The following is a 12,642-nucleotide window of genomic DNA, read 5'->3' as shown; positions in this document are numbered from 1 at the left end:
AAGACGAATGCCTCGCAAGACGGAAAACTCGCTAGACGAAAGAGTTTTCCATTTTGGAGGTGCTTCGCAAAACGAATCTCCTATGGGCTTGCTTCGCAAGACGACAATGTCTTGCGAGTTCCTGCTGGTTTTTTCCCCTCCCCCCCTTTTTCTAAGCCGCTAAGCCGCTTATCAGCTGATCCGATCAGCAGATAAGCCGCTAAAAGCCGCTAACAGCGCTAATCCACTAATCCGTCAATGGGCTTGCTTCGCAAGACGAAAAAACCGCTAGACGAGGAGAATCACAGAACGGATTCTTTTCGTCTTGCGAGGCACCACTGTAATTGTTTTTAAATTATCATTTCCCCTTTATTTTTATCTGGAAGCTGCCTCAAGTTCCTGTTAGGGAAAAAGTTGAGGTATAAATAAATATATGAAAACTATAATGGCAACAACAGGAGGAGGGGAAGGAAATCATGCTACCGGCACAAGATTGTGGTTAGCACAGGTCTAAAGGTGTAATGCAGATTTTGTAAAAATAATATATTTAGGCAAGGCTCCAAGCTGTTAGTTTCAGCCCAGATATATTTATGTTTTGAAAAATCTTAAGTACTTCTTAAAACCAATGTATTAAAATATGCATGGGGAAAATATTTTATATATGCTCCTTTTTTATACTGTCAGTTTTGACATCTGCAGTTTCCAAACAGTTTCTGCTTGGGATTATTTTGATAGTGTCCTTCTACCCTCCACTACCATTCCCCCTTCTATCTTTAAAGTGCACGGCAATGTAGACATTTCAAGGGGTCAGTATTGACTGCATGTAGGCTGCAGATAGAGAAGAGATTTGAAGTTATCTTTTGATTTTTATAGTCCTTTTTTATTAAAATGCTTAGTGCCGTAAATGTAGTAATAAGAAACTCATTTATCTTGACGAAAGTGCTGCTATAAACTATTCTGCACTCATAAAATAACCTTTTAAATTATTGTTTCTGCTGGTATCAATAAATTCATACAAAGTGCTTAAAGGTCAGGCGTTGCCAGAAAAATGTCTTTTCAGCTTGTTAATTAAAGGTTCATAAGAATGTGCACAGGTTTGCTCCTTTTGACAAATGTAGAGGAGAGGGAAAATATGCCTATTTTCAGAAACGTAAAACAGAGGTGGAATGGCAGCAAGGAAGGACAAAAAGCTGCAGTTGAAATGACTGATGTGAGGGAAGTGCCTACATTATTCAGGTTGCCAGGTGGGGGTCAGGAAAGACAGTGGGTGATAACACTCTCCACTCCCTTCTGGGGATGGGACATGACTTGACGTTCTGTTTGATTGCATTCGGATATTGCCAAATGCTCTCTGAAGTTAAGAATGCCTGTGTGGGTGTTGTGTTCCAGACACCAGATACCTTGGGCAATGATGTCCATGGAAATGGGTCAGCAGGACCGCATCTGAGAGTCACCTGAGATCCAGTCTGAGCAAGGGCACTCCGTAGAGCACCCTGAAGAAGAGGATCTGACACCAGATTGAGACTTTTTAGATGATGGCGCAGGCTCACCATGTTAGGCTGCCATGATGGTGCTGTGTAGCCTTTTTCTGTATGCATCCCAGGAATTCTTGGGACCAGTGATGGTTGAGAGTATGCTTGTATGTGTGGATGAAAGTGTGTGGGTGTAGATTGATGGAGGTGTGGATATGTTAGTGCAGGGATAGCCCATGGGGTGCCAGCTCCCATCATTCCTGACCATTGGCCATGCTGGCTGGGAGTGAGGTCTCATCCTCTGATGGTTCCACTGCGGAAAAGGCATTTGGTTGACAAGAAGTTAGTTGCTTGATCTTTCTGATATATTTAGAGTGCAAGGTACTGTGTAGGTAATGTTCAGTGTTATTGGTGTGTTTGATTTGCTTCTTTCATGATGCTATCAGAGTTTGCTGCCCAGCTCTGTCTGTTCTTTGCTATTAATAGTTTTATTGAGGTACTGTTGGTTTTAAATGTGTTAGCTGTCTTGGACATTGCTTATGGAAGGGTGGGGTACAATTTTTTTAAATAATAAACAACTAAAGAAGGTGGACTGGAGGGGTTCAGTCACACCTACCCAAAAAGGGACGTGCACAAATGCTGGGTGCTCACCTTCTCTCACCCCAGATGGTTCTCCTTTCATGCTGATTTTTTGCTGCTTCTCTGCCCCTTCAAAGTATTATCAATCTGTTGTGTCTGTTTTGGACAAATGTAGGACTATAGCGCTTATTATGCCTGAGGTGGGGGGATCAACCATAGTGGTACGAAAGAGAAATAAAGGTGATTTGGACTGTGCAGTCATGGTTAGCACTACACACAGAAAAGGGTTTGTTGCGTTTGCTGTTCTACCAGCAAAAATGATAATGTTTTCCTGTCTCTAGAGATAGGTTACAATTAAGTCCACATTTCCAGGTGACGCCACTCAAAAAAGGACCCTGCAGGAGTTGGTGTGAAGAGCCAACTGGGTCTCATGACTTTGTAATGGTTTTCCTGAATATAATCTCTTCCTTATCCTGTGAGGGAGTGGGATTGAAAAAAGATTATATTTCAAATTTCAGCATGCAGCTTCAGTGTATATTTTCAGAGTACTGCAGTATAAAAATGGTCTTATCCCATAATTTTAGTTTTTTAGTGTTGCATTCTGGGCAACTTCAATGCAATGTAGGAGTGCATTAATTCAGAGTTCTGGCCCTTTTATCTCTACTCTTTTTCTTTTGACCCTATGTATTGAGGACTTTTGTTTCCTCAATAAAATAAAGTGAGTTAAGCTAACATGTTGCAGCAAAAACTGCTTTGAAATTCTTATGGGAGACTAACTGTATCTGCACTCCCTGTTCTTCATGTAAATAATTTATTTAGTGCTGCCAGAATGCTGACAAATGAATTATTTTGAAAGAAATATGAAAAAACTAAATCCCAGCACACAAACTAAATCTAGTTGGCCCAGAAAGCAGCAGCACAGCTTTTCTCTGGTACTAAACTTAAGGAACATCACACCGACATTAGAGCTCTGCTAGGTATCAGTTGGGTTCCGTAAAACATTTTAAATACGGGTTTAAAACCAAAAAATAAACCCTAGACAACCTTGGAAATACCTTAGGAAATGCCTCCCTGAGTTGAGAGCCGTAAATTGGCCTCTGAAGTAAGACTAGCTTGATACTAGAAATAGAGCCTTTGGGGTAGTGGATCCTTTTTATGGAAATCTCCCTTGTGGGAAGAACACCAAGTCCACTCGATAGATTTTTTTTTAAAAAAGAACAACAACCAGTAAATACTATTGTCTTCTGTCAGGTTTTGTTACCTACTTCAAGGTATTGTTCTAGCCACTCTGTGTTTACACTGTTTTTATCAGGGGCGAGTCTGAACATGGTCCTGCGTAGGGCATCCCATGTCCCAGGTCTCATTGGTTCTCAACTCAAAATACTCTTAGGATTGGATCAAGCCCCTGAGTCCAGTCCAGTCCTAAATGGGGCCCACACACCCCATGATATTATCTGCATCACTACCTACCTTTTCCCAAACTTACCTCGGTGGAGAATAAAACTAGAGAGGGCTTCAGAGCGCCACTCTTCTATCAAGGTGGGAAGATTTTGTTACATAGAATCCAGATACTGTGGCCAAATTAAGGCAGTTAACATTAAAAATAAAGAGAACGGGGGATTTCCACTTTTGCAGCATTTCATTGTTTCAAGGAGGGCTTGCATTGCCTTTGAAAAATTTAAACCATCAAGCTTTGATATTAAGAGGCTGATAAACATTAAGCATGTATCGTTCGGTACTAAAAATTTCATAACTGAGGAATACCATAATTTGTTTTCATTCTCCTGAGAGGCAGCTACAGTACTCTGAACTTCTTCAGGGAAATAAATCGACAGTGTTTTCTGAAAGCGTAGGTGACAGGACTAATGATAGCTTCATTGGAAAACACAGCCAGCACTCCTAGTCCACAGATACTAAGAGAAATGAACTTGGCAGTACAATGAAGCTGTCTGGCTGTTCCTCTCCCCTTCAACTCCCCTTTTTTATTATTTTTGGCCGCTGTGTGTGTGTTTAACAAACAAGCAAAGCTGTTTCTGTTTTATAGAGCTAACCCATGGATGCAACTCGTGATCGAACAGTTTCTAGAGTTATGAGTTGTGCCAGATAAATGCACCATGGTATTGGGGAAAGGAGGCAACTGAAGAATAGAAAGAGGAGATTTGATACATTTTCTGCTTTTTATTAAAACTATTAAATATTGGTAATTTCTTCTGATTAGATGTAAAACAAGGAAAGGTGGTATGTGTTTCTTAGGGTTGCAGCACACAAAATATTTCTTATGTGGATATCACTTTTGTGTTCTGTGCCATTGCATCAGGTGAATTAACACAAGTCTGTTATGTTGTACAGTGGTACCTCGCTTTACAAACTTAATCAGTTCCAGAGGTTCTTAAACTAAAACAGTTCTTAAACCGAGGCGCACTTTCCCTAATGAGGCCAGTGCCCTTCCACCATTTGGATTCTGTTCTTAGACCGAGGTAAAGTTCTAAAACCAAGACACTATTTCCGGTTTTGCAGAGTTTGTAAGTGAAATTGTTCTTAAACCAACTGTTCTTAAACCGAGGTACCACTGTATTAGAATACCACAGACACCCACAAAAAATCATGATTTTCTCCTACAGTGAAACAGACTTATGCGATGCTTTTCTTATGTGTGCAGTAGACATATTTTCCTATGTGAAAATGATACACAAAAATTCATACTGTGTGAGGCAGACATAAAAAAGGTTAAGAATTCAAAATGCAGCATTCCAATGGAAGTAGTATTCATGTTTTTAAACTACAGTCTCTATCTGAAGGAATCCTTTAAAACATATGCAGTTCATAAAGTTTGTCTTTCATTTGTCTAACCTGAACCAGCCCTTCTTCTAGGAAACTTATGGTGGCAGGCAGGGGGTTTATTCTTTTTTTGTCATTACATCACCAAGTGAAGCCTGTGGGGCTGGGGCTTTGGATGGAGCCTTCTCAGTGATGGCCCTCCAGCTGTGGAGTAACTTTGCCCCTGACTGGCACCAACTTCGATTAGTTTTCAGTGCCAGATAAAAAACGGCATCTTCCTCCAAGCCTTTGGAAATGGAGGATGATTTAAAGAAGCCACATGTTAGCCACCTGGTTTGTCTTAGGAAAGAACAGAGGGAGAGAACTTAACACCGCCATGCTGGTTTTAGAATCAGAGAATTGTAGAGTTGCAAGGGACCCCAAGGGTCGTATAGTCCAACCCCCGCAATGGAGAGATCCTGCCCACAGATGTCCTCGGGTGACTTGAAGTAGCCATTTTCTGATTAAGTGTGTCACAGAGAGCACCAAAGGTTTCTTTTGACTTTATGGTGTACGGTGGTACCTCGGGTTACATACGCTTCACGTTACATACTGTGATGGGATGATTAGCTGCTTGTGCGTAAAATCGTGCTCCCTCAGAGTTTGTGCCACTCCACAAACCTCTGTGTGTGACAGAGCTCCTCAAACATGTCTGCCCTAGTCACTCGTAGATTCCGACAGTGGTTGCTTTCGGAATCGTCTCCAGCATAAGAGCTCCTTAACGGAAACCCGCCTTCTGGACTCACGGCGTGACAGTTTCTGGCGAGGCGTGGGTCTCCCTATGGGAGCCTCAGATACCTCCCCACTGTTCTCGCTGGAAGCGTCTCTGAGCCCTCCCTCCAGCTCGCATTCCCTCAGAGATCCACTCCTCCCCCTGCTGGTCCCTGCTTCGGCTGTTGAGTCTCTTCCTTCCTCCCTGAGCCCCTCCACCACCTGTTCCTCCGATGGCAGTTCCCTGACATCCACCTCCCCTCCAGGGCCCCCCTCACCCCCTCCCATTTCCTCTCCTCTGGGAGGTGAAGAGGTAAAACCCCGAAAAGAATCTTCTTCATCTTCAGACGTCTCGAACAATTCCCTCCATCGATCGCCGTCCTGGCTCGCTGAAACCTCCTCCTCCTCAGAATCTGTGAACCCCTCCAACTCCTCTTCTTCGTCAGTGGTGGCAAAGTATTCCCTCCGGAACCTCGCTACAGGCTGAGGTTTACGTGGGAACCTCTGATGAAAAGTTTCTATTAAAACTTCGTCATTGACATCCTCTGCCCTAACCCAGGTGTTTTCCGACTCCGGTTCCCCTTCCCACATTACCAAATACTCTACTTGATCTCCCTTCCACCTGGAATCGAGGATCTCCGCTACATTGTAGCTTTGTTCCCTTTCCTCCATTGCTGGTCCCCGAGTGACCCTCCCTTCTCTGTCCTCTTTATACAGTGACAGCAATGACCTGTGGAAAACTGGGTGCAGCTTCATGTGGTTCGGTAACCGGAGTCTGAAAGCCACTGGATTGACCTGTTGTGTGATTTCAAATGGACCCAGTCTTTTGGGTCTTAACTTCTTACAACCCCCTTTGAAGGGTAACCCTTGGGTTGACAGCCACACTTGGTCCCCCACCCTAATGGTTTCACCTTCTCTCCTGTGTTTGTCTGCCTGCCTCTTATATTCCTCCTTGGCCCTGTCTAAGTTAAGTTGGAGCTGGCGATGGATAGCTTCCATTTCTTCTACGAACTGTTCGGCAGCTGGAACGCTCCATCTCTCCCCCTCACCCCCTGGGAAAGCCCTGGGATGGCACCCGTAATTTGCCAAAAAGGGGCTCATCCCCGTGGACACGTTCTCCGCATTGTTCTGGGAAAATTCCGCCAATGCCAACTTCTCCACCCAATCATTCTCTCTGTCATTGACGTAACACCTCAAATATTGTTGGAGGATGCCATTGGCTCTTTCCGCCTGCCCATTGGTTTCAGGATGCCGGGCAGTCGAGAAATTTACCTCTACATGCAGCAAGCTCATGAGCTTCCTCCAGAACCTGGAAGTAAATTGTTTCCCCCGGTCTGAAACCACCCTCAAGGGGGCGCCATGCAACCTAAACACATTTTCTACAAACAATTTAGCAGTTTCTTCTGCCGTGACCGCATGCGAGCAGGCTATAAAGTGTGCCATTTTGGTTAACAGGTCTACCACAACCATGATGGCTGTTTTCCCCCTGGACCTTGGCAGATCAGTCATGAAATCTATAGCCACTGCTTCCCATGGTCTTTCTGGTGTGGGTAGCGGTTCTAATAACCCTGCCGGCGCCCGCCTTTCCCCTTTGGCTCGCTGGCATTGGTCACAACTCCTCACATACTCCCGCATGTCTTCCCTGACCTTAGGCCACCAAAATTCCCTGGTCACCAGCCACATGGTTCTGTGTTGCCCAAAATGCCCCGCTGTGGGGCTATCGTGCAGCTGCTTGAGTACCTTCCCCCTCAACTCTCCTTCAGGTATATATAACGCTCCCTTGTAGTACAACGCCCCGTTTCTCTCCTCAAAACCTCCGGGTTTATCTCCCTCCCTCCTGAGTCCCCTGAGTTTGTCCTGTGCGTATTCATCGTTCTCCGTTCCCTCTACCAGTTATCTTTGCCCCACCAATGCCGCCCCACACACCCAGCGGTCCTCTGGAATGACATGTCTCTCTTCGGGTGCTCCCTCCCCCTCCAAATATTCAGGTTTACGTGAGAGAGCGTCCGCCCTAACGTTCTCTGGGCCTGGCACATAACAAATCTCAAAGTTAAATCTGGAGAACTCCTGGGCCCATCTCAACTGCCGTTGGTTGAGCACTCGTGCCGTTCTCCAATACTCTAGGTTCTTGTGGTCAGTGCACACTTGCACCTTATGTTGTGCGCCAATTAGCAGGTGCCTCCATCTCCGAAAAGCCTCATGGACAGCAAGAAGTTCTCGATCGTACACCGTGTAGTTCCTCTCGGATTTGTTCAGTTTTCGCGAAAAAAACGCACACGGTCTCCACTCTGACTCCTCCCCCCCTGGCTGCAGGAGAAGCACCGCCCCAATGGCTCTGTCTGATGCGTCTGTTTCGACTCTCATCTTTTTTTGTAAATCCACATGCAGAAGTTGTTCTTCAGAGGCGAAGGCCTCTTTTAGCTCCTCAAAAGCTCGCTCCGCCTCCTCAGTCCAAACAAATTTCTTCTTACTGCTGAGACAGTCCGTTATGGGCGCCGTCAGGTGGGCAAAGTTTCGGATGAACTTACGGTAAAAGTTCCCAAACCCTAGGAACCTCTGCACATCCTTCTTTGTTTTGGGAGTTTTCCATTCCAGCACTGCCTGGACCTTGCCGGGATCCATAGCTAATCCCTTGTCTGACAGGCGGTACCCCAGGAACTCCACCTCCTTGGTATGAAACTGACACTTCTCCAGTTTCACCCACAGCCGGTTGTCCAGCAGCCTGCGCAACACTTCTCTGACGTCTCTCACATGCTGCTCCTCATTCTCAGAATACACCAACACGTCATCCAGGAAGGCCACACAATTCTTGTAAAGCAAAGGCCCTAGTACGTGGTTCATCAGCGATTGAAAGCACGCTGAGCCTGCTTGTAATCCAAATGGCATGACGAGATATTCAAATGCCCCCAAAGGGGTGAACATGGTGGTTTTCCATTCATCCCCTTTCCTTATACGTATCAGATTGTATGCCCCCCTTAGGTCCAGCTTGGTAAAAATCTTTCCCTTCCGCACCCTGTTCAAAATGTCATCTATTCTAGGCATGGGAAAGGCCAATGGTTCTGACACTGCGTTTAAGGCCCTGAAATCACACACAAGTCTCGGCTTGTCCGTGTTTTTTTTATCCACAAAAAACACGGGACTACCTCCCACTGCTTTTGACTCTCTGATGAAACCCCTCTTCAGGTTCTTGTCAATGAATTCTCGTAACTCCTGCATTTCTCTGTCTGACATGGCATACAACTTGCCTGCGGGGAGCTGCGCCCCAGGCAGTAAATTGATTTGACAATCAAAGGGTCTATGCGGGGGTAGTTGGTCAGCCTCCCTTTCGCTGAACACATCGCTGAGATCTGCGTATTGTCGTGGTACCTTCACCTTCTCCGTTACTTCCATCCCTGCTAGGGTCGCTTGGGCTCCTGCTGAACCCTTTCCCTCCCTGCAGTGTTCTAAGCAATGTGCAGAACCAAAGGAAACCACTCTCTGATGCCAGCCCACCAGTGGATCATGTAACGCCAGCCAGCTCATCCCCAAAATAATGGGAGCCCCTCCCAAGGTGGCCACATTAAACGCTATCAGTTCCGTGTGCCTTGCCACCTTCATTGTCATTGGGACGGTCTGCAAGCTGACTTCCCCTCCCAACAGCTCCCTGCCATCGATCGTGGTCACCTGTAGGGGGTTGCTTAAAGGGATCGTCTGTATCTGGTGTTCAGCTGCAAACTCCTTGCTCATGAAATTGCAGGAGCTGCCTGAGTCCAACAGCGCCTTAATCTTCAGAGGGTATCCGTTTTGCAACTCTAGTGACACCTCTATCACTAGGGCAGGTTTGGGAGGTTCTGGCGTGGGCACTTTCACTGCTCTTTGGCCTGGCTGCTGTGCCCCGACGGTGGCAGCCAGGCGTTGGCTTTTACTTGCTCCGATATCTCTTCCACTCCTCCCTCAACAGCTCCCACCATTCCTTGCCATTCCTTCCTCTGGGGGCAGACTCTGGCAAAGTGACCTGGCTGTTGGCAGAGATAGCATTTCCGGGCGCCTTTTCCCTCCTTCCTACCCCCTTCGCTGGGCTTTGAAACTGCGCGCGCGCGCGCTGTTCCGATTTCCATCGGCTCTGCCGGCGGGAAAGCTGGCTCAGGAATGTCTGGAATGCGGAACTCCTTCCAACGTTCCCCTTTACCTTCCCGCCTCTCCAAGGCTCTTGCCTCCTGGCGCGCTCCTATGGTCAGCACAGATTTGGTCAGCTAATCCATAGACACCGCCCTGGGGCTCCGGGACAGTTCGTCTTTCACAGCCGAAGAGAGACCTTCTTCAAATAGCATCTGAATGGGTGCCGCCGATAAGTCCCACCCCAATCTGTGAACCAGCATGGTAAACTCAGTCCAGTACTCACGGACAGATCGGCTTCCCTGCTTGCAAGCCATTAGCTGTCTGCGCACCACTCCCTCCTCAATATCGCTGGAAAACATGATATCCATTGCACGAAAGAACTTCATAGTGTCCTTTAGTACGTCATTGTGCGTTGCCATCAGGGGTCTAACCCAGTCCCTCGCCCCCCTCTCAAGATGCCCAATCACGAAAGCAACTCGCGATTCCTCATCAGGGAACTCATCAAACTGCACATTAAGGGCATATTGCATCTCTGTCCTAAAGGCATGGTAGTCCTTGGGGTCCCCCCCAAACTTCTGCACCAATCCTGGTACCTTTCTGGTGAACTGGGTGGCTCTCCCCTTCTTGTCTGCATCCTGAGCCCTTCTCTCCTCAAGCCTCGCCGTCTGCAGCGCAAGTTGGATTTCCAACGCTCGGTATCTTTCTTCCAAGCTTGGACCAGCTCCAACCCCTGCTCCTTCGGTTCCGGCTGGGTCGCTCATGATGCCTTCTCCTGCACAGGCAGCGTACAGAGACTGTCGGAATGCTGTGATGGGATGATTAGCTGCTTGTGCGTAAAATCGTGCTCCCTCAGAGTTTGTGCCACTCCACAAACCTCTGTGTGTGACAGAGCTCCTCAAACATGTCTGCCCTAGTCACTCGTAGATTCCGACAGTGGTTGCTTTCGGAATCGTCTCCAGCATAAGAGCTCCTTAACGGAAACCCGCCTTCTGGACTCACGGCGTGACAGTTTCCGGCGAGGCGTGGGTCTCCCTATGGGAGCCTCAGATACCTCCCCACTGTTCTCGCTGGAAGCGTCTCTGAGCCCTCCCTCCAGCTCGCATTCCCTCAGAGATCCACTCCTCCCCCTGCTGGTCCCTGCTTCGGCTGTTGAGTCTCTTCCTTCCTCCCTGAGCCCCTCCACCACCTGTTCCTCCGATGGCAGTTCCCTGACACATACGCTTCAGGTTACAGCCTCCGTTAACCCAGAAATAGTACCTTGGGTTAAGAACTTTGCTTCAGGTTGAGAACAGAAATCAAGCGGCGGCAGTGGGAGGCCCCTTTAGCTAAAGTACTGCTTCAGGTTAAGAACAGTTTCAGGTTAAGAATGGACTTCCAGAACGAATTAAGTTCTTAACCCGAAGTACCACTGTATTTTTATTGTTGTGACCTTCCCTGGGATCACTTGATGATAAGGGTGGAATATAATAAAATAAATAAATATCCTTTTTATCTTCCCAACAACCCTATGAAGTAGGCTAGACCCTGAGCAGCGGTAGCTGGCCCAAAGCTGCAGTGAGGCAAAAACAGGCGTGCATGACAACTCTCTTTGGACCATTTCAAATCCTGAAAATTCATTTCTTCTGGCAGGCTTTGGGAACCATTGCAGCTGTGCAGATTACCGTTCCTCAGGTGAGCTCCTTGCAGAGGTTGGCAGGACAAAGACCAGCAGTGCTACCTCAGGTAAAAAGACTGTTTTCGTAAAATTGTCTGCCTTTATTAATGGGCTGTGTGTTCTGATATTCAGAGAGTAAATCATTTGTTTAGGTACCAGCAAGTCAGCCCACTTAATCGTCCGGGCAGCCATTCACCCAAGCAAGCAAGCTGCAAACACACATAGTCCTAGCCAATCCTGCATGTGCATAATCACGAATAGTATTTCTGGGTGTGTGTATTAAAGCAAGAAAAGTGACTGAAAGCAAAACAGGAACTAACATCATCATGGTGGTTAGTGGTTCAGTGATGATCAGCGCATGGCAGGCTTTAAGAGCGTCATTTCTCAACATGTGAGTTGTGACCTGCCATAGGGTGACTGGCTTTATAAGTAAACCCAAATATTAATTCCTTAACTGCTATGATTGTTTGCTTGTTTATAAACTCACATCCAATATTTCAGCATGCAGGACTCAGAGCAGCTCACTATAATAAAATATTGCAGAAATTTAAAACATAAATTAAAGCTACAAAATTTAGAATCTCGAGAATTTAAAAGAAGAATCAGTTGGTTCTGAAAATACCTTTGGTGGAGTTTTACTAGTATTCTACTAGCCATTTCTGCATTTATAGTTCCACTGCCACTCTTAAAACCGTGGCCACTTTTGTAGCAACTTGTGCAAATACATTGAAGGTTCAGCATAGGATCAGCTCACTAATAGCCCCTTCGTTAGCAATGGCAAGGATTGTCAGAAGGAAATGTGGGTTGCAATTAAGGTTCAGTCTTTAGAGGAGGCTGTAAGATCTTCTGTAACAATTAGTTTGGGGTTGTAGAGCCTGTTTGTATGATAACGAGCAATTCCTTTTCATAAGATGTGAAGGGAAAATATTGTGGCTAATTAGATTCCTGTCATAACATTCAAGTGTCATACAAGAGGTACATTCTTTTAACATTCAGTTAAAAGTTTTGCGCTTGTATTCAAAAGACTTGGGTCTGGACCCTTTGTAGCAATCTGAGACATCTGCATCAGTGGTTCTAGAAAGCCGGACTATTTCAGTTGTAGTGCCCTTCCTTTGAGTTGCCTTGCTTAGAAAATTTCACATGGGCATTTCTTTGGAGTCTTTTGAGTAATTGGTAAAAATCAACCTCTTTAGAAAAGCTTTTATATCTTTGAGGACAGTGGATGACACTGATATTGATGTTACCTGGCTTTTTGGTTCTTACCTTGTTCTGTAGGTGTGATGTTTTGCTCTAATGTGTAGATTAAGCATGCTCACCCCCATGAGAATATAT

The 12,642-nt window shown here is 46.1% G+C and overlaps 1 protein-coding gene across 4 annotated transcripts in view; it reads left to right on the top strand.

The window, feature by feature from the left end:
* Nucleotides 1–12,642, top strand: part of PHF21B (PHD finger protein 21B) — a 190,063-nt gene that overhangs the window by 144,066 nt on the left and 33,355 nt on the right. For all 4 annotated transcript variants that reach the window (XM_082223135.1, XM_082223137.1, XM_082223136.1 and 1 more), the window contains one exon: nucleotides 11,286–11,378. In XM_082223135.1, coding sequence (XP_082079261.1) covers nucleotides 11,286–11,378 — 93 coding nt within the window. The remainder of the gene's footprint in view (nucleotides 1–11,285; nucleotides 11,379–12,642) is intronic.

Source organism: Podarcis vaucheri (genome assembly GCF_965113315.1).
Source record: "Podarcis vaucheri genome assembly, chromosome: 5".
NCBI classification, from domain to species: domain Eukaryota; kingdom Metazoa; phylum Chordata; class Lepidosauria; order Squamata; family Lacertidae; genus Podarcis; species Podarcis vaucheri.
The sequence above is the reverse complement of the archived record's forward strand: the minus strand, read 5'-3'. Positions and strand labels throughout refer to the sequence as shown.